Source organism: Cupressus sempervirens, chromosome 10 (genome assembly GCF_028749045.1).
Source record: "Cupressus sempervirens isolate cs-2001-9-10 chromosome 10, ASM2874904v1, whole genome shotgun sequence".
NCBI lineage: Eukaryota > Viridiplantae > Streptophyta > Pinopsida > Cupressales > Cupressaceae > Cupressus > Cupressus sempervirens.
Window position 1 is genome coordinate 510990062 of NC_143127.1, and position 27014 is coordinate 511017075.

Sequence of the window (27014 nt, forward strand, 5' to 3'; positions counted from 1 at the left end):
CCTTTGCCGACTTCTTGACATGTTATTATGCCATTAGAATCAATTTTGACAATATACGCATTATATGGTTTGGTTGCAGCATCTACCTGTATCTCGTACCATGTGGACATTATGTCATCATAAACCTGTAATTACTTCTCACAAAATAACCATCAAGATTTGTCTCTAAAACCTAAAAGTTTGCAGGCATCAAATCTTAATACCATTGTTGAGCATACATGAATTTCTATTAATGTGTACACAGAATATAGCATTCATTTTTTTTTTAACTCGAAATTCATAAGAAATGATATATAAGCAATTATAAAATGCTAGTTTATGTTGGATGAGAAACTAAAAATATAATGGAAAAACAGAAATTGCACAAAAACAGAATACACAAATTTTATGTGAGAACATTCATAAAGCTCAATAAAGACTGTACCCTGTTCTTGACAATTGTCTGCTTTCAAATACAACACAATTTGCCTTTTTCCCTATAAATTAAGATCCCTTTTATGATGAAACAGGAAACCACATTGCATCAGCGTGAAGACTGTTTTATTTGCCAGTTATCAGCACAAGTGATCGCATGTGCTCGTGACTTTGGAGAAAGTTGTTGGAGAAGGATATCCCTGATATGTGTAGCTGCGGTTTCACCAGCTCGAGTAGCCAGTTCCAGAAATACCAAAGCACAGCCACCATCACCTTCCTTTAAAATAGAGAGTTAAGGTTCATTAGTTAACAAGGATAAATATCAACAAGAAGGAAAAGAAAATAAAGGAGAAACGAAACAGCAAAGAAAATCAATAACCATTCCTAGATGTGACCCAATGTCTTCAAAATTTCAGATAACACTGAACTCTTGAAGTTATTAGATAAATTACACCAAGAACATTTACGCAATCATTACAAATGAATTTCTTATTGTATATTCCACATGTTACAGATTTTCAGTTCTCTTATCAACAAGTTTACTACACTTGAAACAGATTGTTTTCTATTAATGGGTAAAAGTATTGCAAGCAAGATATAACATGGATGTGTATCACATTACAAAGATATGTAATCTTGTGCATCAAAATAAGATTAGAGAAAAATATGTTTCTTACAATATTCAACAACAGAAAAGTTTCATCTCTTCAAATAGACAATTGCATCATTCTCTGCAATTATTTACTTTTTCATTATAAATATAAAATGTTCATATTCTTTTCATCTTCTTCTATCCATAGTAACTGGGAGTATCAGTCTGGGGGCAGATACCAGGACAGGAAAGGCATTTGTTAAATCATAGTACGAGGGAATTTGGGTATTGCGAATTTTTACACTTGAATGGTTATTTGTATCAGCGCATGCCCATCAAAGTGACAGGAGATACCAAGGAACTGTCCTACATGACATCATCCATTTCCAATGTGTACGAGCCATCAGTATTTGTACCCTACTCTATAATATTTAACCATTTTGTTTTTTCTGTTACAGATTCTTATTTGCATCATGACACTAACTAGTCAAAAAAATAAATTAACAGGTTCTCATTCTATATTTTTGTGTAACATATTAGTTGTAGTATGAACCAAAGACAAAAGAATCAAAGGATATTTCAGCATCGACACTGACCATTCTAATTGTATATTTTGTTTGTCAATCAAATAATAGACTAGTAAAGATAAATATGCTGAGCTTGGTACATATAAGATGCTTTAGGCAATATTTGTGTGGAGTACATTCATTAATTCTGGACTGCATGTAGCAATGAAACATGAAATGTAATGATGCCCTAAATTACTTTTTGGAGGTCTCTTTCAATCACAAAAGACATTATTCTTCCCCGCTTGAAATTTTATGCAATTCCAATATTAATGTGAGAACTTTTCCAAACTCCTTAGTCACTGGATCTGAAGTGAAGAAAGAAATAATGAATAAAATTTGTAGTCTTTTGAGAATCATGACGAACCCTACTTGGCAACCATTTAAGCTCCAAAACCTTGTGACAGAATTATATCAGACCATGAGATGCATTAGAACGCCATTAGCACCCAATGACTATTCATAGTGTCCCAAACCCTCATTTATCACTAGTGTATTCCTATCAGTAGTACAGCATATATAGAAAGGATTAAATCTCTTCCATTACCTTTCTATGTAGAATTCAATGGGTACCCATATAGAGGGAGTTTTCAGAGGCATCTTCCATGACAGGGATGTTGAAGGGATGTCAATACATCTCCTAAGCATTCAAGAAACTTTAGAGAGTCTCAGATGTACCCGAGACAGCCACATGTTTCCCCATGTCAAACACTCAAAAACAACATTAAACCAGACATGTTTCTTGAAATTTGAGCCACTAACCCTAACCCTAGTAGTTTATGGCATAAATATCGATCCCCACTTCACACCAGATCACTATCAAAGCAGTAACCATCTGCCAGAGTGAAATCAATAGCAAGTGAGAAAGTAACAGCAAGAGGAAATGCAATTGCAGAGTCTCCATCAATCAAACATTCAAGTTTCCATTCATTCCAAGCCTCCGGGTAAATTTTTGAACTTTCATAATTTGGGATCTGCATATTTAAATTGTTCATTCCTAAATATGAACTTAATAATCATGACTTTCCTTTTTCAATTTGGAATACAATGTTGAATATATTGTTCATACTTCATATATGATTATAAACCATTGTGTAGGGTTGTTGAATTGTTGTTTTTATTAAAAAGAGCAGTTAGAACACTAAAAAACAGCATTTTGGGGTACAATTTTACATTTTCATTTATACAATCAATATTTTAACATTTTATATTTATTTATTAAAAATATTTTAATATGTATATTTGCAAATTTCTATATATATCTGATTAATACTAGTAAAATTAAAATTTTCAACTTCTGTTGTCCTCTACTTCTATGCTTCCTACAACCCAAAGTGCAGAGAAAATAAAAGTGAAATCCTTTTAACAAATGTTGAATCCCAAGGAATTCTATTTGTGTGAATATTTTTAAGAAAGTGAAAACAAAAAGAAAATTATTGTGCCTTAAGCTACTGCTTATGGCATTGTAATGTCCCCTTTTGAGATGACTTATGAGATTGGGACAATTAACTTGCGCTTCAATCAACACTAAGAATTATGACCGATGATAGCACTTACAAAGTTAAGATTATGCAATTGATAAGATATATAAGCTCATATCACTGCTTTCTCTAATTTGACAATTGAATATATGCAAAGTGATTTGGTCTATATATAGATATGCTAAAATTATCTTGGGAATATGTATACTCTGCAAAAATTAACATGTGGATTGGATATGAGATAACTCCTGAGTCTGATATAACTTCAGGAATTATTCAAATTTAAGATATTCGAATCTGCAGATATATAGCGATGTCGGCCCTTCCTGATTTATTGATGCAACTTATGCAATAAACCTTTTCCTGGTAGTAGCAACAATGCTATGAAGTGCTATGTCTGATATTGATCCTTCAACTCATGCTATCACTTTCCAGTTATTGCTTATAGCAAAGTTTGTTGTGTCTGATATGCCAACATGATTGTGTAGTTATGAATATGTTGCTATGTCTGATGTGTCAATATGAATGTGCAACTACAGGGAGGTGTCACTTATAACGATGAGTTGTTGCTTCTGATCTGGATACATATTATTGCAATAACAATTGTGCTTTCTCTGATGCTGATCCTTAACTGTATGTAACTTTTTGATGCCAAAGGCAAATGCTTGATTGTGCAGATCCAAATATGGACACAAATAAGCTGAGTTACCATATTCTCTCCTGGACCTAGGTATTCCTAGTTCAATTCACTCAAAAGTCTGGTCCTTGTCCAATTCTATCAAAAGTCTGCCACAGAGACCAAATTTTGTTGAAAATTCTCTCAAAGGAACCCTGGTAGAATTCAGACAGCTTTGGATTCCAGCATAGGATCCCAGACAGAATTTCAGAGAATTTGGTCAAAACACACCTTTTTATTTGCTTTTCAAAAAGTTTTTAATTCCAAATTAGACTCAAGCTTATGATTAGACTCAAGTTACTAATCATATTTAATCTGAATTAAATGCTACTTGAGAAGAATCATGATGTAAAAAAGTGTTATACATCTATTATGGAATGTATGCAATACACCATAATTTGTCCATATATGCTAAAATGTATAGAAAACTATGGATTAAATAAAATCTAAAGAGATCTTTACTGTTCTTATATCTGGATCCAAAGCCTGCTTTCTTGGCTTCATCCAGTCTGATCCAAAGCTACTTTCTTTAAATCATCGAGTAGACAATTAATGTGTAAAGCTTACAATATGGCACAATCACAACATTGGCCTTAAAGGGGCCTATAGCATTATCTTTTGTGCTTCTAACTTGCAACAGCAGAATGACGATGATTTGCTTGATGGTTTTTTATGGTATTTGATGGTGATGGCTGATTATTAGTGTTGACATCATTGTTTTTGAACTGAAACATTGATAAGGTGGTGTATTTTGCTATGTTGATTTAAAATTAGCATAGTGGTGTATGAACATATTTGCTGCTGCATATTTGTACATATAATTCTTATTTAATCAGACTGATATAATGCCTTTCTATGTGCTTAAGAGAGTCTTGTAAATACGGACCTGTATATGGAATTGATACTTATAGTATAATATCTATTCTGAAATGTCCTTAACCTTATGCAGAAAATCGTACAAGGCAATAATGAAGAGAAGCAGTCTTTAATGTATCTTGTGTGTTCTCTATCCTTGCACTTACCTTATGTTTATACTGTACCCAAGAGGCATGTCCTTACAAAGGACATGACTCTTCTAGGTCGGCCCTTAATTGCTCTCTTATAATCGGCGCCTAGTCAAGGAGACATATGTTAATATCTAAACATACCAAAAATGATTAGTTAGCCTTTAAACTATGTTGCCCAAAAGAGATGCCGATAATTATAAAGGAGAAGACAATTATTTATAGGCTTTATTTCTAAGGGATTTCATGCATTCTCAAATCTGTACGATCTGTAGAATCAGATCAGAATGATTTCATAGTTACAAAATTAACACTCCCTCTTAACTTGATAATCATATTGAGAGATAAGATATCTAGCATCATCAATTAAGATGAATAAGCATAGATTGGTACTCTATATCTATCTAAATCTTCTAAGCATGTGGTATCATCGAACACATGATACTATGTCATATTACTATACTGTGATATGATTTATCACTTATACTAGTGATAACAGTATTGGAAAGAATAAAATATATAGGATAAAATTTGGAGAATGATTAAATTCTTCATTTATCCAAGTTGTGACTCATAGGTACTGGCAGTCCTAAATCAGAACATGATCCTGAGTTAAGATTACTAGAACACAGGATAAAATCTAGAGAATGATTAAATTCTTCATTTATTCAAGTTGTGACTCATGAACATAGAAATGTCTACATCACAATATGATCTTAAACTCATCTAGATCTGACAGTAGTTCTCTACTGTTCAGCACATTACCTAAGAGATCGTCATCCCTCATAATGTCTTTTATACACATGTTCATTATCTTAGAGATCACCACCTCTTAAATAATGAATACAAATGGTGAAGCCCATAATAGTCAATAGCCTAACAATAATAATTTTAATTCAAAATAATTAATAATTAAAGAATACAAATGCATTACAATTCAACCATACCAAATCTTTTCCTGAAGTGATCTATCTTCACTCGAGAGAGAGGTTTGGTAAGAATATTTGTTGTCTGATCTGCAATGCAAATGTATTCTAGTTTTACAGTATTCCTATCTACCATATCTCTCACATAATGGTAAGGAATTTCAATATGCTTAGACCTATCATGGAAAATTGGATTCATAGAAAGCTTGATGGAACTCTGATTATCACAATGAATAATAGAAGGATTCATGGGTTGACCAAATAATCCCACAAGTAACTTTCTGAGCCGAACTACTTCCCGAGACGCCATTGTTGTGGCAATGTATTCAACTTTTGTGGAACTCTGTACTACTGATGCCTGCTTTCTGCATATCCAAGATGTCATCGCTGAGCCTAAACTGAAACAGCATCCTGAAGTGCTTTTCCTATCAGTAACACTTCTAGCCCAATCTGAGTCTATGTACCCATGTAAGTCCAAGTCAACTTTCTCATACTTGAGCCCAAGATTAAGAGTGCCTTGTAAGTATCTCATGATGTGTTTGACTGCAACTAGGTGAATCTCCTTTGGATTACACATAAACTGACTTAAGGCATTAACAATATAGCAAATATCAGGTCTTGTATTTACCAAGTACATAAGAGACCCAATCATCTGTCTATAAAGAGTAGAATCTATGGAGGGTGATTCTGCAACTACTTCCTTAAGTTTGTGTAGATTAATCTCCATTGAAGAAGACATAGATTTGCAGTTCCACATTCCAAATCTCTTCAAGATGTCTAATGGATACTTTCCTTGATTAAGTATGATGCTATTAGAATTCTGCCATACTTCTAGTCCTAGGAAGTAATGGAGTCCTAAATCTTTCATTTCAAATTCTTTGATTAGATCTTTCTTGCATTGATCTATAAGATGATCATCACTTGTTATTAGTAAATTATCAACATATAGTATTGATGCAGGAGCATCGAGATTGGATTTTGGTGGAGTTATGCTTTTCATGGTTAGGGTTGTGTTGGAGACACATTGGGTAACCTTTCCTCATGATTGCATAGAGATTGGATGGATTGAGTTGAAGTTTGAGTTGTTTGAACCTTGCTGCTAAAACTGTGTTTTTCTGGTTTCTGGGTGCCTGTTGCAGGCTGTATAACTAATATTGCACAATGAATAAGAGGCTACGCACTTCAGGGATTGTAGAGGGCCTAGATTACTTCCTTGTGTCAAGAGCACAAGTTCTAACTCCTTATAAGTTGGGAGATATGGCAATTCTCCTGGAGTATCGATTTCTGGCAGTTCTGCGTGACAGTTTTTTGTGCTTGGCTTTCGGGATGGATGTGCACTTTTCCTTGGGGAATCAAACTTTGCGCATTTAAGAGGTTGTAGAGGACCTAAAGTTCTACCTACGGTTCAAAGTGCGAGTTCTAATTCAATCGGAGCTAGGAGTTATCGTGATTTTACTCAGATATCGATTTTGGGCATTTAATTTCTGTTGGAGGCCGACTTGTGGCATTTAATTTATGTATGGGCATTTAATTTGTGTTCTACGCCGACTTCTGGCTTAGTTGGGTATAAGTAGGGGGTCTTGTGGAGTCTTTTATTCATTCATTTGGAGGAGGACTAAATGTGAGAGTAGCTGAAGGGCGAATTTTTCCTAAATCTATGGATAGAGCACCGAATGTGAGGTAGTTTACAGCAGGATTGTGATTAAGTTGTGAGTGTGTGGACAAACCACCAAATGTGAGGCAATTTACACTTGGATCTTGGATCTTGGAGAAGAGCTAGGGCTGCGGCTGGAAAACAAGGAGGTTGCTTGATGGGCTTGCGAGCACAAGTTTAGATTTCCTTGGTGGTTTCTTCTAGGTTGTTGTTATGTTATAGATCTAGGCTAGCTGGGATTGGTTTTTGTAAGTTGGATCTTGAGGGATCTTGCAAAACCGATTTTGTAATTGCTATTTGTATTTGGCCCTAACCCGAAAGGCCTTACAGTCGAGCATATTGCATGTAATCAATTATATATTTTATGAACAAATTATTGTGAGTTGGTATCAGATCTTGCATTTGTTGTTTCTTGTTGTTGTGTTTCCGTTGCGTGGCTATATTGTTGGGGGCTAGGACATCTCCTTTGGGGATTCTCCTACCCTGCACTGCGTCAAGTATCAAAAATATCATATCATCTTTATCCCTTTTATAATAGATATTTGGATCAACTTCATTCTTGGAGAATCATAAACTGGAGAGATACTTATCAATTCTTTCATACCATGCCCTTAGAGCCTGTTTATGCCCATAGAGAACTTTCTTAAGCCTGCAAAAAAAGACTTTAGGGTTATGAGTTTCAAATCCTTCAGATTATTCCATATATACCTCTTTTGTAATCTTTCCATTTAAAAATGTTGTTTTTACATCCATCTGATGTACTTTCCATCCCTTTGATGCTGCAATAGCTAGGAATGCTCTTACAAAGGTGTATCTGGCAACAAGAGCAAAGGTTTCTTTGTAATCAATTCCCTCTTTCTGAGAGAATCCCTTGGCTACGAATTTAACTTGATATTTTTCAATGCTACTATTAGCAGCATGCTTGATTTTAAATATCCACTTAAAAGAAACAATGAATTTTCCTTCAGGTCTTGTAACAATTTCCCAAACATCATTCTTAATAATGGATTGGTATTCTTCCATCATAGCATCCTTCCAAACTGTATGTTAAATAGCATCTGAAACATTGGTTGGTTCTGATTTAGATAAATCACTCATGTTTGTTGCATAACTAGAAAATCTTTTGGGTCTTTTGCTTTCTCTGAAGGTTCCAAATGGTGCAGCGAAGTCTTGTGCTTCCTCTACAGACTTAATGGCCCAAAGTGGTCTTTTCGTTGGATTTAGAATTTCCTTAAGATTAAGATTTTGAATTTCATATTCAATTTCTTCAATGTTCTCCCTCTGAAACTCAGATTCAATAATTTCTTCAAAACTAGGTAAGAAAGAGGGACCTTCAAAACTTAGGGCTCTTCTAAATGCTAAATCCTCTTCAAATATTACATCCCTACTAAGTTTGATGTTTTTTTGACCAAGTATGAAAATCCTATACTCTTTAGATGTTTCACTATACCCGACAAAAAAGCCTTTCCTCCCGAAGGGTTCTAACTTAGTGCTCTTTTCTTTTGGGACATATATATACTGGGCACCGAAATATCCTAAGACGGCTTATATTAGGTTTAACCTTAGTAAAGACTTCTTTAGGAGTTTTATCTCTAAGGTGGGAGTGAGGACTTTTGTTTTGAATATAGACAAGCAGTACAAGAGGCTTCTGCCCAAAGATAATATTCTAAATTTTGATCAAATATCATAGCTCTTATTGCTTCTATAATTGTTCTATTCTTCCTTTTTGCTACCCCATTTTGCTGTGCGTTATAAGGAGCAATGTACTCCCTCTTAATTCTTGCTTCTTTACAAAACTCTTTAAACAAATCTAAAGTATAATCCCCTCCATTATCAGTCCTAAGAGTTTTAATTTTGTGTCCTGGTAAGTTTTCAATTAAGGTTTTGAATTCTTTAATTTCTTTAAATCTCTTAAGGATTTCTTCTGATTCTTTACATTTTAAGAAGTAGATCCAAGTTTTCTTAGAGGAGTCATCTATAAAATGTATATAGTACTAGAATCCTCCAAGAGAAGGAACAGACATACGACCACATAACTCTGAGTGGACTAATTACAAAACATTGTTAGTTTTATAGTGCTATCATGAAATGGACTTGTGTTCTTACCCAGAGCGCATCCTTTGCATATGCTTGAATGATCTTTATTCAACTTAGGTTAACTAGTTACCATCTTTTCCATAGTCGATAACGCTTTGAAATTTAGATGTCCTAACCTTTTGTGCCATATTTCGTTTATATCAGTAGCTTCATGAATTAAGGCTTGAATAGGTTGAGTAGGTTTTGTATTTAATTCATACAAGAATCCCTTTCTTTGACCATTTAATTTTGATTTCTTGAATGATGAGTTCTTAGACCAGGTCATTACTTTAATGTCCATGAATGCAACATTATGTCCATCATCTTCAAGTTTTGTAACAGAGATTAAATTCCTCTTTATACCTAGTACATAGAGTACTCTTTGAGATGTAGAGAAATACCTGACTTCAGTTTCAAGGTGTAATTCCCAATTCCTTTAACTGAATGGGAGGAATTATCAACGATGGTAACTTCGCCATCAACTTCTTCTGATATTGAATCTAGTACTTCTTTGTATCCTATAATGTGTTGAGATGATCCACTATGAATTACCCATGCTTTGCTTGATACTTCATTTGTTAGTGTAGAATACAATACACGATTCTCAGGATCATAATTTTCTTCTTTCCTGGTAATGTTTGTACAATTTACTTACTGCTTTCTATCCTCAGGGCAATTAAATCTATAGTGTCCAAATTTTTCACATTTGAAGCATTTTATTTTGGATAAATCTTTTTTAGATTTGTCATTTCTTTGATTTCCGTTCTACTTCTTGAAGTGCTTCTTCTTACCTTTATAGGAGCTTGTGTTGAGAACATGAAGTTCTTCATCTTCAATCTTCAATTTTCCGCTTCTCAAGTTTCCTAGATTCTTCTTGCAAGCAATCTCCTTTAAGTCTATTTAAGTCTGGAAGATTGTCTCTAGCACTTACTCTTTGTGAGAATGTTTCCCATGACTCTGGTAACCCATCTATAGCCACAAGTGTTAATTCCTTGTCTTCAATTATGGTCCTTATACTTGCAAGTTCGTCTCTTAGACTAGCCACCCTTAGGATGTAAGAGTTCATAAATTCTCCCTTCTTTATTTGTATATGATTTAGTTGCCTTTTTAGTGCAAGGGTTCTAGTCGCATTGTTAACTTCATATGCATTTAATAACGCATTCATCATATGAAATGTTGTTTGATGTTTCATTATCATAGGTACTATTTCATTTTTCACTCCATCTAATATAATCTGCATGGCTTTCCTATTTCCTTTACTCCAAATAGTTTTATTAGGTTCAACATCAGGGTGTTTGGATGCTTTGTCAACAACTTGTTTCACATCATTGTCTCCAAGAATCATCATAATTCTGAATTTCCAAGTAACCAAGTGTTTTTTTCCATCAAACTTGTCCTTGGGTCTGATTGTGCTTGCCATTGAATATAGAAGGATGTTGCTAGATATTTAAAGTCTGATTGTCAATTTGCAGAGCCTAGGTTCGACTACCAGAGATCTAATACCATGTAAAGTTTCTGCAAATTCTTCTTTAATCAGATTGATATAATGCCTTTCTATGTGCTTAAGAGAGTCTTGTATATACGGACCTGTATATGGAAGTGATACTTATAGTATACTATCTATTCTGAAATGTTCTTAACCTTCTGCAGAAAATTGTACAAGGCAGTAATGAAGAGAAGCAGACTTTAATGTATCTTGTGTGTTCTCTATCCTCACACTTACCTTATGTTTATACTGCAACCAAGAGGCATGTCCTTACAAAGGCCATGACTCTTCTAGGTCGGCCCTTAATTGCTCTCTTATAATCGGTGTCTAATCAAGGAGACATGTTAATATCTAAACTAACCAAAAATGATTAGTTAGCCTTTAAACTATGTTGCCCAAAGGAGATGCCAATAACTATAAAGGAGAAGACAATTATTTATAGGCTTTATTTCCAAGGGATTTCATGCATTCTCAGATCTGTACGATCTGTATAATCAGGTCAGAATGATTTCATAGTTACAGAATTAACAACATATACATAGAGACACACACACACACACACACATATATATTGTTGTACAGACAAACCCAAAATGAATCCGAACCCAATAAAAAATAAATAGAACAAATTTCAAACCCAAACTCAAACTTGAATCCGAACCGTCAACTTATCAAATAAGAGATAAGAGGTTTCTGAGTGATTGTTTTCCAGAATGAGATCAATTGCCTTTTATATCTTGCTGATTAAAGGGATTGGTTGCAATTTAGGAGAAAATAAATGGCAAAAAAGAAGGCTTGCAGCCAGAAAAGTATTTCATTACTTCAAATTTTTGTATCAATTGATATATTGAGTTGTACAGCTTGCTGCCAAAAAGCATCTTTTTGTAATAATCAATCTAACCCTTTCGCTATATGCTCTTACTTTGCCCAAAACAAGACTTTGGTGATCAAAAGATGTTAAGATTGGATGTATTGTCCATTTGGAATTCACCAAAAGCCAAAACAAAATATCAGTTTGAGGCATTGTATTCCTTAAGTCAATGAAAATACAGACCTATCCATTCTTCTTCAGAATCAGAGCAATGTTAGAGACCCAAGAAAGGTGATCAAGAGCTCTAATGAAGCCTGGGGAGATCCTTTTTGGTATTTTCCTTAAAAATGTTTGAATCGAGCAGCGCTTGCATAATAGCTTGTAAAGATTTTGTGAACCATAACAAAGGTGTCACCCAACACATTCTCAAATACTTCCCCACTATCACATCAACATGCTCACCTAGGAAATTCAATAAGGTGATAATTCACATCAAGGAGAGACCAGCTCCATTCTCAACTAATCAAGGTTCCTTAGACAACCCAAGAATAATGTTGAACAATGCCCCAAATGCATTTCAAAGCCAGAAGTCAATCAACACCAAACTCCCATGGTTCAATGTAAGTAACATTAACCATAGAGATCACGGTAACATCCTAACCAAGTCTGAAATGGCCATGAGATTGTTATAAGACTAATCTTCATGAGGAAACCTCTTGTGAGATTTTTGCACATTACCCCATAGAAAATGGTGACCCCCAGTTTTTCTTTTAGGTTAGTGTTTAGAGCTCTTTGTGTTAGCAACCAATCTCTTAACTGTACAAATGGGTCGATTCATCGGTTTTCGATTAGGTCCAAGGATGTTGTCATGACAGTAATTCAATGTTTAAACTAGGAGGAGTGGACAAGGCGCCATCCCCGTGATGTGACCAAGTGATGGTCTTCAGCTTAGTGCTAACTTGGTTGGATGAATATTCTGATGCTATGAATGCATTGGAACAGGTCAAGGAAAAAGAATGTGATTTTTCAAGAAAAAATATAGCAACTTTCTTTTTCTAGAAACACACTTGTTCAAAGTGCTTTCTCGTTTTTTCTATTTTTAGAAAGTGTCATTTTTTGACATTTCTAGATCGATTTGAGAAACAAGTATTGCTAAAAAGTTGCGTTGCTTTTTTCCTTTTTTTAGAAACTGCTTTTCTCAAATAAATGTCAGTATCAAAGGCTGGGCAAATGGACGAAATAGCTAAAAAGAGCTTCCTCAAAGAAATTTCAAATTGGTAAACTAGTCACAATGTTAAGAAAGAATGATTTCCTCAATAAGTTATCAAAAACCCTATGTATAGAAAATCAATGCGACAAATTGAAGAGGTACCAAGAAGTGGGTTCCTCAACAAATGCTTGAAAGCTAATACAAGAAAAATGGAAGGTAAATGCCACATGGGTTCAGACTTTCTAAAATGTTAAGAAAAAATGAATGAAAGCAAAGCCAAATCACATGTTGTATTGGCTTGATAAGTTTGGGCAAGTTTTAAGTTCACTTTTGGCTTTCATGACACATCAATCTCTTGCCTTCGCAAACACAGCAAAAGGGAAATCCCTGACTAGACAAAAGCAAAGATGAGTTGCATTTTTGGAAAGAAGACAATAAAGTGGGTTTTTTATACTTCCTTTTTTTTGGAGAAAAAAATAAAGCAGCAAGTTGACTCTTGCAATGCAAACTCCCATTGTCTATAAAAGGACATTGATAGAGTGTGAAATTCATTTCAACACAAGTCACTTTGCAGGTTAGCACAATAGAAAAGTTCTCGGCTCAAAATCGCTGCAAAGGAAGAAGGTCTCAATTCAAATTCACAAAAGGAAGAGAAAAACAATAAGCTTTTCAAGATTAAATTCATTTATTACTTGTAGAATATAAATTTATAAACCCAACCTCAAACTTGCACTGCTAATAATCAGTTCAATATAAAAGATTTTCCTCTGACTTTTCCTGAGTTTTTATAGAACGAGGGTAATTCTTAAGTTTTTTAAAATCATATTTTAGGAAAGTCATCTGCAGATTTCATGAAATTTCCAGTCTCAACTCATTTCTTTCTGAATTTTGAAGGCTAAAATGCTTAAAATCCATCAATAAAATCAAAAGGGGCATGTATTCTTCTTCCTTAAATGTTTTTGCAGCCTTTAAATGTCACTACTTACGAATTTCATCTGGGTACTATGGCTGCACAAGGAAATAAAAGCAAGAATAGGTTAAGGAGGTGCTTAAAGGGTTCTATCCTAGATCCCAGATGTCAACTAAATAGAAGGTCAGAGAATGCCTTCATCCTCAAAACACTATAATCAAGTGTGGACTTCATCAAATTTCGGGCTTTCCACCAAGAGATCAGTGCAATGATGCAAATGTTTTGAACTTGAAACAATTGAAGGAGAATGTTTAAAATGTGTATCGCAAGGAAATGGAAGCTATCTAGAAAGGCCAGCTAGATGACATGTTTTTCCTTATGATCTACATAAACAATTTTCACCAGCAAAAGAACAGGTGAAAAAATGCTTTCCACCAATACATTGAAGCCTTGGACATGAGAGGAGTGCAATTGGATACCTTACCCAATAGGGAAATAGATAAGCTTAATCTGCTAATGGTCAGTTCAGTGCATTCGTGGATAAAGAGAAAGCAAAGGAAATTGCATCTTGGAGTCTGGATCTATGGATTAGCTAGATAGGTATTAGCATTATCGATATTCCAAATGGCCCTTCCTCCTTGTGCCACATGTCAGCAATAAAGCAACCAATAATTCAATAGTTAGTTATGACTTTGTAATAAACCTGATTAGGGTTCTATCTTGTAATTTTGGCCATTGGTCTCGGATCAATCTGGACCATTGTCTTTTTTTGGGGTCCCTATATAAAACCTTCTCATTTTATTTGTCAAAAGAGATTCATAAGATAGGCAGATAGGTAGATAGTTAGCTCTGGCTCTTCAGAAATGAAGTAGAATAGGAGAAGAAAATATTGTTGTAAGACATGGAGAGATAAAAGATTGATTTCATTGAAGATGTGGTGGATTCATGTTCATTTCAACTTGTTGCATGATGATCTTCCAATTTCTCAATTGTTAGATAAAGTGTTTTGATTTCAATGGAGAAATGTAATGGTGTTTGATGAATTTCTATGGCTCACACATTTTCCATCTTGTCGATTATAAGTTGCAGTGTTATGAATGCTTAACTTCGACCATTTAATTCACATTGTTCATTATGGTGGTGTTCATTATGATATGAAAATTCTTTGCATAACTGTTAGAAGATTGCACTGGTGCTTGTAGAGATGTCTATGGCTCATACATTTTCCATCTTGTTGATTATAAGTTGCAGTGTTATGGATGCTTAACTTCGACCATTAAATTCGCATTGTTCATTGTGGTGGTGTTCATTATGATATAAAAATTCTTTGCATAACTATTAGAAGATTGCACTGGTGCTTGTAGTTGATCTTGATGAAGAAGAGCTTGGTTATTTTGAAATTAATACACTGGAACACTATCCATTGATATCATTTTCCTTAGGAGTAGATTTAGATCATTCCAACCCTTTCCTTTTAAGTTCATTTTTCTCCATTCGAAGAAGCATCACAAGATTGCAATATCTGATGAAAAAGTTTCAGCCAGCATTGCAAGAGACGTGAAGAACAATTCAAACGTAAGTCCCTTTGTGTTACCATCATATAACGGCCGTTGAGCTTATCCACACATTAAGGGAACCTTGGAACTACTTGTATGATATTTCACAATCTTAGCGTACATCGGATTTTATTCAAGGGAGGATAAGATAATTTATAATTTATTTTGTGTTGGAATGGTCACAAAGCACTCCTCAACAAAACCCATGGTATCAAATGAAATTCGACATAAGTTAACCCTGTGCCAGTCTCTCAAACTAATGCCACAAATTTTAACGAAGAGGTAATCACTGCTATGATCAGGTTGATCACATTGTCCAGCTTGAACCCTAAAGGAATGATACACCACTAGGAAATACTCAACTTGCCCAAAAGAATAAGGAAAACAGGGAAGGAAGCAACATGTATAGGGGATTCCATGCCTTTCCAGTCATCTGAATAGGTGAAGTACAGGGTTCCCTAAGACTTTGTATATATGTAAATCATACATAATAAAAAAGTATAATTTTTTCAATGCATCTCTAAGAACTCAGTGCCTTCAAACTTTTCTATATGGTACACAGGCAAAACAAGAATGAATCATATTTTAAAATCTAGCTTACTTCAGAATTAAACTTAGTCACAAGAACAGTGGTGCACTTACAGCAAAGAGGGTCAGACCATGCTCAAATTGCGCTTTTTTATGGCCAGCAAGTGCTGCACGCTTCATCCATTTCCTTGCCTCCTGATAATTGCGTACAATGCCTTCACCAGATAAGTAGCACAAAGCAGTATTGTACATTGCACGGGTGCTTCCACCTTCTGCGGCTCTTAGATACCACTTGGCCTGTAAATGAAATAAAGGCTAGGATGGATTAGCTATCCACATAAAGGTAAACTATAGCACCTTAAATCAAACAACATTTTGTTTTTCAGATTTCCAAATGTGTATTTTACAAAACGTTGATAGAATAACAAGAAGTAAGACTTCTAAATAGCTTCTTCAGTGTTGTTCCAAACCGTCAAACAATATGCCTAGTACTCATTTTCAAAATAAATAAATTATTATTTCCTCCTAATAGAAGTTGAAAACTTGGGCTGATTTTATATAACTGCTAAAAAGCTTTGGTCTCATTTTTCTTAATTTTCCAAATCTCCCTCCGATACTTTCTACAGAAATTTTTGTATCAGGCATCCTCACTACCCTAGCAAACTAAATAATATACTCATTGATCTTGTCAGACACTTAGCATGCTTCCTTAGTAAAAAGGATTTCCTTTGCACACTTCGATATTTCCAGATTACTGAATGTTTCATTCCATAATGATGAAGCGAATGAATGATAAACAGAACACAAAATAACATACATTCATACGCTGGAAGTATTCTGGAAAAACTGAGAATGAAATCTACTGATATGAATTTGCAAACAGGTTATTACAGTTGAGATCTGATCTTAATCCTTGAAGGCTGCAAGGCTGACATTAAACAATAAATCTTAGTGGCACTCCCTATACAAAATTGCCCAATTCAGAAATATGAAAGAACAGGTTTGCCTTCCATCATCTTCAACAATGTTTATAAACACCTGACAAGCTGAGACTCAGAAGACATCAGCTCTCGGCATAAAGCACAGATATAAACCTTACATCAGCAATACCAACCGTTCTTAAAAGTCTGAACAATGGAGAAGAAATGGACATTTCTAGAGCAGCATGTCAGTCTTCAGACAAAAGCAGATCAATCCTCTTTCTGCCTATTACAAGATGAATGTAACTTCCTAAAAAGAAAACTTAACGTGTCACCAATATACCTTGTGAAGACTTGCAGTAATGAGAGTTGTAAGCAATCTGTTTTCAGACTCCAAAAGCCCAAATGCCAGCCAAATACGAAGCGGACTTGTCTAGGGGCAATTCCTTTGAAAGTTAGATTCAACAAAAATCCTACAAATAACCAATGAAAATCGTGTGCCCAGTTGAGGAAAATGTTTCAGAAAAACACCCAAAAGGATATCAATAGTGTACTGGAAGATATGAACAAAATGTACTGGCAGATCTTGAAGAAATACTTCCAAATCACACCCTCACCAACAATCTCAGAAATTTCTCTTCATAGAAAACCTCACATATTTCTGAAAACATCCACAATCTGATCCTTGAAGTGTAACTGTGAATCCTGAGATGAATCCACTAGGTGTTGAGTTGAGTGTCTGTCCAACCAGACAAAATATCAAAGGGCTTTTGTCGAAGCACATGCTGAACCTGCAAAGACATGTTCTCCATAATTCTCTGAAAGAAATATCAAAACCAATATGTCCAAATGACTTGCTCTTATCTTTTTTTAAAGGTACAGTTGGATCTTCTAGAAAGATCTAATTCAACCTCCTTAAAGCTTCGCAAAGAAACGTTATTTATATAAAGTGACTTTCCAATATTTAATCAATTTGTCACTTAGTGACTTTAATTAACTTAATTGTTATAAAGTTATCATTCAAATTTAATTTCAGTATAACAACTTTTAAAATAACTAACTTAATTAGTTATCTTATAATTGCCTATTCTATCATAAAATAGACTAGAAATGTCTGCTGGATGTTCATTCGGATAAAGGCATCATAGTCCCCCCTTCCTGGAGATTGCTAGCCCCGAAGCAATCCCTACTTGTATGCCAAGACAAATTACCCAGAGCCCATATTGATCTAGGAGGTCTATACAATCTTTTTTTCTGAAACACCATGCTACAACATACCTGCAAATATCTCTCTTAGATAGAACTATGATAACCATCATCATGGCATTAGCAAACTCACCATGACATGCTTTTGCCTTACCATTTTTTGTTGTCACTCTAAAAGTACTATAAAGGATGATTCCATCTCATTGCATTACCCTGTGAAGTATTCTAACAATCCCTAGATATAATCCTCCCTTCTTGAAGATTGCTTGCCCCGAAGCAATCCCTACCTATATGCCAAAACCAAATACCAGGAGTTCATATTGATTTAGGAGGTCTATACAAGCTTTTGTTTGAGACACCTCCTGCATCATACCTGCAAATATTTCTCTTAGATAAAAACTATGATAATCCTCATCATAGCATTAGGAAACTCACCATGACATGCTTTTGCCTTACCTAATATCCATTGCGTCACTCTGATAGTACTAAAAAGGACAATTTCATCCTGTTGCATTACCTTATGAAGCATTCTAACAATCTTCAAATCCCAGGCCTTCAAATCATCATATATCCTCAAGGTGAAAGGATAAGCACAATAATTCCAAATTGATGTTGGGCATAACAATTTGAGTTGATCCCCCAAGGCAGAACACAAATCAGCTTGTATGTGAGATAATTATAACTCTGGGCAATCATAAATTGGTTTTCAAAAGCAGATGAAGCAATGTTAGCTGAAGTACTTGCGCTGTTCAGCTGTAACCTTTTGTCACTATTCTCCAAAGGTTCCCATCCCCATAAAGTTCAACCTGAGTGCTGCTAAACTCTGAAACTAACATTTGAAAATATGATTTCAACAATCTGAAAATGGGGTAGTTACAGAACATCTGAAATCTCTTCCAAATCATGAAAGATATAATCGTTCTAACAGTTGGAAAAACCTTTGCCGTGGCAGTAAATTCCTCAACATAAGTGATCAATGGAAACATGCTACAAGTTATGGCTATAATTTCCTCCCAATCTCCTTGGAAATGCGCAATAGGAATCATATGATGGCTGGTAGAATTAGAGCAGCAACATTAAAATTGAAATTTGGTTCCATAGTCCTCCTTGGAATATTCTTCCCTTCAAAACCCTCCACCAATCCCTGATGGTGATCACTTGCATAGTTAACAAAGAAGTAGTTCCATCATATGCTTATGCTATGCTAATCTAATTTTAGTGTGCTCCATCATGAGATCTTCTAGTGGTGCTCAAAGCTTCCCAACAATCCCTAGAATGTAGTATGCTACCCTGGTTCCCATTTATTTTGGAATGTGTTTAGTGGTGCATTGCAAATGAATTTTGAATCATAAATAAAGTGAAGATAAAAGAAATGTTTGCAGCAACTAATAACTCAAAAAATTGATAAAACTTAGATGTACATAAATCTGAAAATATTCTTATATGCATATTTCATATTATTTTATTTGGACATTTATTTTATGCATATTTCATATTATTTTGTAAACTTACATGTGAGGAGACATGTAGGCTTCATGGATTCTGCTAGATGGTCAAAGGATGCATCAACTGGTTGGAGAGAATGATTTACCTCATGAGTCAGTTGTGTTAAAATGTATTACTGTCTTGTAAATACAGTCAAAATGGATCCATGCTTCATAACAATCAGGTCATACAGGAAAGGCTTGATTGTGGATCCATCTATCATATGCATGTTATTCTATCACTTTAGTAACTTAAGATTTGTGACTCAAACTCAATCTATAAACGAGGGCATGTCCTTATCAGATATCACTCACTTGACAGAGGTGAGCTTTGTAGAAGTCTTTGGCTGGATTTTTGAGTCCTGGGCAAGACAGAAGGTTTTCTTACTCCATTCTTTCCTACTACTGCCTGCACCTAACGGAGGTGTATTTAACTTTTTCTTTAATGAAATCAATTCTGGCTTTAGGTTGTTTGCCTATCAAAAAAAATAAGAAAAATCAAGATTTTATTTCTGCTCTTAAAATACATGTTTTGCCAAAAGCAAGAGCAATCCATATCATTAAATAGCATTACAAATCTAATTCAAAAGTACCCAGAAAATGAAGCTTTAAAATAACTTGAACTATTTATGAAATTTGCAAACTATCACTCCCACAATGGATGTCAAACTCCAGAAAACTCCAGCAATGATAAAGAAGACTGTGAAAATGTAGTTTCCCATTCTAGGCACCCTCCAAACTGATGAAAAAGACACCAAAATGCTAGCTGATCAATTCTAGAAAGCTCACATCCCTCCTTAGCAATGTATGGCCAGCAAAAGAAATAAATAAATCGAAAACCCTTCCTCTTATTCTGCTTCAATCAGTATCTAACAAACTAATATCCAATAACCTCTGTCAAAACTAAGCTAAACTCCAAAAGTACGCCCAATTGTTACCTCTAAGATGAAATCACCAAGATTATTCTCTAAATTGTCTCTCAACAACGTGGAAAATGTTACCTAAAGTCCAACTCCAGAACCACATAAGGTTACCAGAGAGAAATATCATAAACAATAAAATCAACATACCCAAATGAAATCTGCAATCCTCCTTTCATAGCTTTTAGCTACTTTTTCAAAAAAAACAGTTTTTTTTGCTTTTTGCTATTTTTCGTGAATACTTTTCCCATTGGGTTTTTGAAGAAAGAACTACTCTTGCTTTTTCAGTACATTTTTTAGAACAACTTCTTTTTTTTGTTTTTTTGCTATTTTTTTGGATTTTTTTTTTTTGGGCTTAAACTCAATAAGAATCACTTTCCTTTTAAATCTCCTAATGTAGCATTAACTAATAAAGTTCCATCCATTAAAATAATTCACCTTGCTTAATTGTTAATCCTTTTAACTCTAAAGTGATTTAATTACCTATTACAACATTTCCAGCACTTAAAGTCATATTAGGCATCCCATCCCTTAAATCTTTCCATCCACTTTCCAATGAGCTATAATGCTGAGGTGCTTGATAAAATATATTTAATTAAAATGGAAACCTTAGCAAAATTAAATAAATCTAGCTCAATAATGCACCCAAATAATGACAATGGTCAAAATGCGTAGAAATTGAAATCTGATTGCATAAGAGTGATCTCAATAATAAAAGATGATAAACAGACTTTTAATTGGGTGACTCGTTAAAAAAGACTCGGCCTCTAACAATCTCGGAGCCCAAATTGGAAGCCAGAGATTGTTAGAGGCCAAGTCTTTTTTAAAGAGTCACCCAATTAAGTTTGTTTATCATCTTTTATTATCGAGATCACTCTTATGCAATCAGATTTCAATTTCTGTGAATAACATTTGGATGGAGCCCAAATTGGAGCCCAAATTAGCAACATCCAATTACCCCTCTGAACAACCTAACACAAACCCAGAATGTTGGTGGCAATTGACTTGTGAAGTAACCTGAGCAATGGGGACATTACAATCTCCCAATTATGACAGTATCTCCAACTAGGTAAGCTCATATTTGGCAATACAGAATAAACCACATTATGAAAATATGCCTTGCCTAAACTCAAAATATTACTTAATTTAATGCCAAAAATTAATCAAAGACGATATTGTCATGATGGTGAAGTCTTCATATAATTCTGATTTTTCATTTTTCCTCATATTCACTCAATATTTGTTGTCAATTACTTAAAAAATAGCTTTTCATGGTCTAAATGACCAACCTTTCCTTTAGTTATATGTAGGTGCTACTCAAGAGGGTCTTGTCTTGCGAAGAAAGGGAAATGGCTGGGCCTAAAGCAGATTTGGGATCCACGTGGGCCAAAACTACATGCAATAAGTGGATTTGCAATCCACAGGGGTCAAAACTACTTGTAGAGCCACTCTTGAGGTGGTGATTGGAGAAAGTACAAGAAGATTGGGTGACACATTCAATTTTTCTAAACAAATTCTCTTTCTACAAGAAATCGCTATACAAATGGTAAGGTTTTTGGTTCTTGCACTTTGCGTAGTAAGGGAGAATTGACTAGTAACAAGAGTCAAACTCATTGACCCATGTTTCACGAGTAGTGATTCAACATGAATCCATCTCTCATGAGAATAAATGGAACACTTAGCACTTATTGGATCTAGGTGATGCTCACAGGGGTGAAGCACTGGGACTTCCCGGGAGGTCACCCATCCCAATACTACTCCAGCCTGAGCACGCTTAACTACGGAGTTTCCTCCATGGTTAAACCCAAAGCTTGCAACCCCATTTGCAAAACCTTCGCCAAGCGTTGTGCCTTATGAACCATTTATTAGAAAGCCCCTTAAGCTCATCAATTGATAAGTAGGAGATAATTTCCACAGCAAGTCAAATTGTGATATTGCTATCAGGATTTAATTGTGTGATTTTAAGTCAAACTCATTGACCCATGTTTCATGAGTAGTGATTCAACATGAATCCATCTCTCATGAGAATAAATGGAACACTTAGCACTCATTGGATCTAGGTAATGCTCACAAGGGTGAAGCACCGAGACTTCCCAAGAGGTCACCCATCCCAGTACTACTCCAGCCTGAGCGCGCTTAAGTACGGAGTTTCCTCCATGGTTAAACCCAAAGCTTGCAACCCCATTTGCAAAACCTTCACGGAGTGTTGTGCCTTCTGAACCATTTATTAGAAAGCCCCTTAAGCTCATCAATTAAATCTATCTCCCATGAGAATAAATGGAACACTAGCACTCATTGGATCTAGGTGATGCTCACAGGGGTGAAGCACCGGGACTTCCCGGGAGGTCACCCATCCCAGTACAACTCCAGCCTGAGCGTGCTTAACTACGAAGTTTCCTCCATGGTTAAACCCAAAGCTTGCAACCCCATTTGCGAAACCTTCACCAAGTGTTGTGCCTTATGAACCATTTATTAGAAAGCCCCTTAGCCCTAATAAATGGTTCATAAGGCACAACACTCGGTGAAGGTTTCGCAAATGGGGTTGCAAGCTTTGGGTTTAACCATGGAGGAAACTTCGTAGTTAAGCACGCTCAGGCTGGAGTTGTACTGGGATGGGTGACCTCCCGGGAAGTCCCGATGCTTCACCCCTGTGAGCATCACCTAGATCCAATGAGTGCTAAGTGTTCCATTTATTCTCATGAGAGATGAATTCATGTTGAATCACTACTCATGAAAAATGGGTCAATAAGTTTGACTCAAAATCACACAGTTAAATCCTGATAGCAATATCACAATTTGACTCGCCGTGGAAATTATCTCCTACTTATCTAGTAACAATAGTCAGAGAAAAAATAGGAGCCACTTGTGAAGTGGAACCGCAAAGAGGGTTCCCATTGCCAAATCTAGCCTCTATGGACCTACGCTCCTATCACTGCACTGCTCATTGCCCTTCCACGTGCGCTCATTCCACAATCCCTAACTTGATTTCACTTACTCTACTCTATTTTAAGAAAGCGTAAAATGACAATATTGTTAATTTGATTAGAGGTCCTAGTTTATATATTTTTTGCATATTGTAAATTGTTATGTCAACTTAATATATATGTAGCAATTCTGAGTTTATATTGCTTTTTAAAATAACGAGAACCTCCACTTATAACTTTGAAAATTTACATTAAATCGATGTATATGGTATTATGTATTTATGAATACCATATCCAGCCATATCCATATTAGTAATCTTCAAAAATGGTTGTATCTGTATCCAATACTAATCTCACAACTGTAACCATGTATCTCTTCTCACAGGCTGAGCCACACAAGAATCATACCTCATAAGTGATTTCTTCCAACTATTTGAACATAAATGGATCTCAACAAAAAGAGATTAAGAATAGCTCAAACATAAGGAAAATTCAAGAAAGTGATTCATTTTTTTCTATGATGGACTCCAAAAAACACTATCGTTCTCCTTTATCTCATGGTTTCCTATTTACATCAACCAAATGGATTAAGATTTGCAATTGAACAACAAAAGGATAATGTTCAAGAGCAGCTCTACTTGGTATCCCATTTTAATGGCTTGCAATGATGAAAAACATCAAAATTTCTCAATATACCGTGATGTTCATTATTTTGAAATGTTGCAGGAGGGAACTGATTGAAAGGAAAGTAAATAAGAAGGTAACTCTTCCAAAATGCTTTGAGTCCTTGCATTGAGTCTCATCACAACCTTTAAATGAAGTATGTTTTCATATGACACAAAATGCCATAGTTACAGTCCTAGGAGACGGGGGGACGGGGGGACAAGTTTCTAAGACGGGGGGACAGAGGGACCTTGATTTGGGGACAACGGCAGGGGATGGAGGGGTGGCGGAGGGAGCAAGGGTGTATACACTATACATATGGTACTTAAAATGCTAGTTATGAAAAGATGTACTACAATTATACAATATAGGATACAAAGATGTAACAAACTTAAACATTGAACATTGCATTGAAGTTTTCAACTAGAACATCATGATTCATGATCAAATGACAAACAAACAATGAACATTGAACATCAGCAAATAATAAATATTAGTCTATATATAAGTCTTCAGATCAATATTATGAGTATCTAAATTCTACTATCTAATAGTAATCAATGATCATATTAGTCATGACATAAAGATGATTACAATAAGTATCATGTGCCATGAATCATGATATCAAAATAAGTATATAATGCAAACAAAAACTACAAGTCTCCAAGAGTCCAAATCAAAATGTCAAATCAATGATCAATGGTCATCCCCTGGAGGCTGGAAGTTGAAACTCATCGCCACTAGAACTATCAGTCTCTCCAAGATCAAGAGCCGAAAAGGGAACACCAACTAGCTGTGTGGCTGGATCTAAAGCATCCTCCTCATCAATCTACAATAGCTCCTTAGGCTCTACATCCCATCGTGATGTTGGGCTCTCCTTGTACACAGTTGTCTTGCGATCATCGATATGCAACACACTGTGTACAGCCACTAGCTTCTCTACTCTCTGAGAGGTAAGTCTATTCCTCTTAAGAGAGTGGATGAAGCTATATGTAGACCAATTCCTCTCAATGAAGAAGATGTCCTAGCGTCCCCCCGTAATGAAGGAGACTCCTTCGCGTTCCCCCGCACCCCCACAATTGGAGACGTCCCGCTGTCTCGAAGACAATGAAGGAGACTCCTTCGCGTCCCGCCGCACCCCACAATGAAAGACATCTCCCCGTCTCGGAGATGTCTCACCATCTCCGGCAACAGTGGCGATCTAAGTGGCGTTGCCCGAAACGTTGTCCCCTCGTCTCGGGGACGTCCCCGTCGCCGAGGCGGCCCAGTTTTGGGGGGTGGGGGGGACGCGTCCCTGTGTTACACTGTAAAATACCCTACAAATCATTGCTTTGGATACCGCAAACAAAGACAACCATCCTTTTAATGTAGTAAAGTAGAACTCTTTCTATACTTCCTTGCAATGGCAAAAATATAAAAGCACACTTAGCATCACAAATAGTCTAATAGATCAGAGAGTTCTTCCAATCAAAATTCACAGACAGGTTGTTCAGTAGGATGAACGCTATGAAGCGACTCATATAGTGTACCTATGGTTTTAAGGAAAATATTTAACAATTAGTTGGTGTATTTTTTATCACAAAAGAAAAATGTGATTTTCATCTATCTCTTTAACTACATTTAATGTCACTAATATTCTATTTTCAAAACATACTCCACCTAGTATATCAGATAAATATTATTGAACATTTTTTGACAATTTTTTTCAATATAAACTCATCCAAAATATTCCTGTTTCATTTTATTTTTGACTAAAAATAAATATACAGATCTCACAGAGCCAACATTTGTTAAAAAAAAATTGTTTTATCATTTCTTGGTCCAAAAAATTTGATCTTATTTTCTAGTCAGACGAATGAACACAAAAATCCCTCAATATAATGATCACTCTTCGATTGCGATTCTCAATGCTTTTGAAATCCCTTGGTAGAATCAGAGTTCTTCGATAAAGGTAATATCCAATGTGATTTCAAATGATTCATCAAACAACAGAATGGCCCATTCAATAAAAAGTCATGTACTTTTGCTAGATATGATGGTGCAATAATTAAGCAAACTAAAGAAGTGCTATGACAAGAAAAGTCATAGAAACCACTTGCAGCTGCCACAAACACAATTACTAAAACTCTGATGAAAAAATAGTAGCAAAGAGGAAAAATTGGTTGCATCTCTCGAATAGAGCTAAATGTATTACGATAATAGATAATTGTCTATTATTAGTTAATTGTAATCTATTGTAACTATCTAGTTAGCTTTAGTTAATTGTAGCTTTTTTAGCTTTCTTAGCTAGAATAGAATGTTTATATTCTTTACAATCGTTTCCTAAGGAAACATCATTTTATTCTTTTTTATATAATGACCTTCCGGTCTCTATTAATAACAAGCAAGTATTTTACCAATTACTTCGTAATATGGTATCAAAGCCAATACTTAATTTTTTTCAAATTAAATTTCTGAATTTATTTCAGTCAATTTCTCTACAACCCACCTAGGGTTTCTACCTTGAGAAATTCGAATGCTAAGAAACGCGTGTCCATTTTTTGCTGAAAATCACAACTGCATTATTGCTAGGGTTTTCTGAATATCACAATTGTGCCTGCTCAATTCACGATTTTCTCTTGGGGATTTTGCAATTTTTGGGCGTGCTTTCTCCTTCCACAACGTGTGGTTTCTTCTTTTGTATGGTCGACCTACATCTACAAACCACTAGCATCATTCAAACATTGAAAAAACTTGTGCATTGCTCTACAAACTTGCCATTTTCAGAGGTCCAACATATGCAATTTTATGGTGTTTTTTGGGTGTAGAAACTTGTCTCTGCGCATCCAATCTTAATATTTCCTACCGCCTCAGATAGACGCCCCTCTCTGCTAGAAAAACCATCAAGTTTTTTGCCTTCAAAATGGCCATTTTTCTACTACTATCGACCTCCATAGCCACCGACTAGGGTTTTCTTCAAAACCCCAATTTTTTACCTCAAAAATTTTTCTGGTTAAAAATTCTTGCT

At 35.3% G+C, this 27014-nt stretch overlaps 1 protein-coding gene across 1 annotated transcript in view; it reads right to left on the reverse strand.

Annotated features, from left to right (window-relative positions):
• Positions 1 to 383: 383 nt before the first annotated feature.
• LOC149534903 (F-box protein At1g70590-like) overlaps positions 384 to 27014 on the reverse strand; it is an 88824-nt gene continuing 62193 nt past the window's right edge. The window contains exons 4-5 of the mRNA XM_089804353.1: positions 16005 to 16187; positions 384 to 691 (exon numbers count right to left, since the gene is read on the reverse strand). Of these exons, the coding sequence (XP_089660479.1) occupies positions 524 to 691; positions 16005 to 16187 (351 nt within the window). The 3' untranslated portion in view covers positions 384 to 523. The remainder of the gene's footprint in view (positions 692 to 16004; positions 16188 to 27014) is intronic.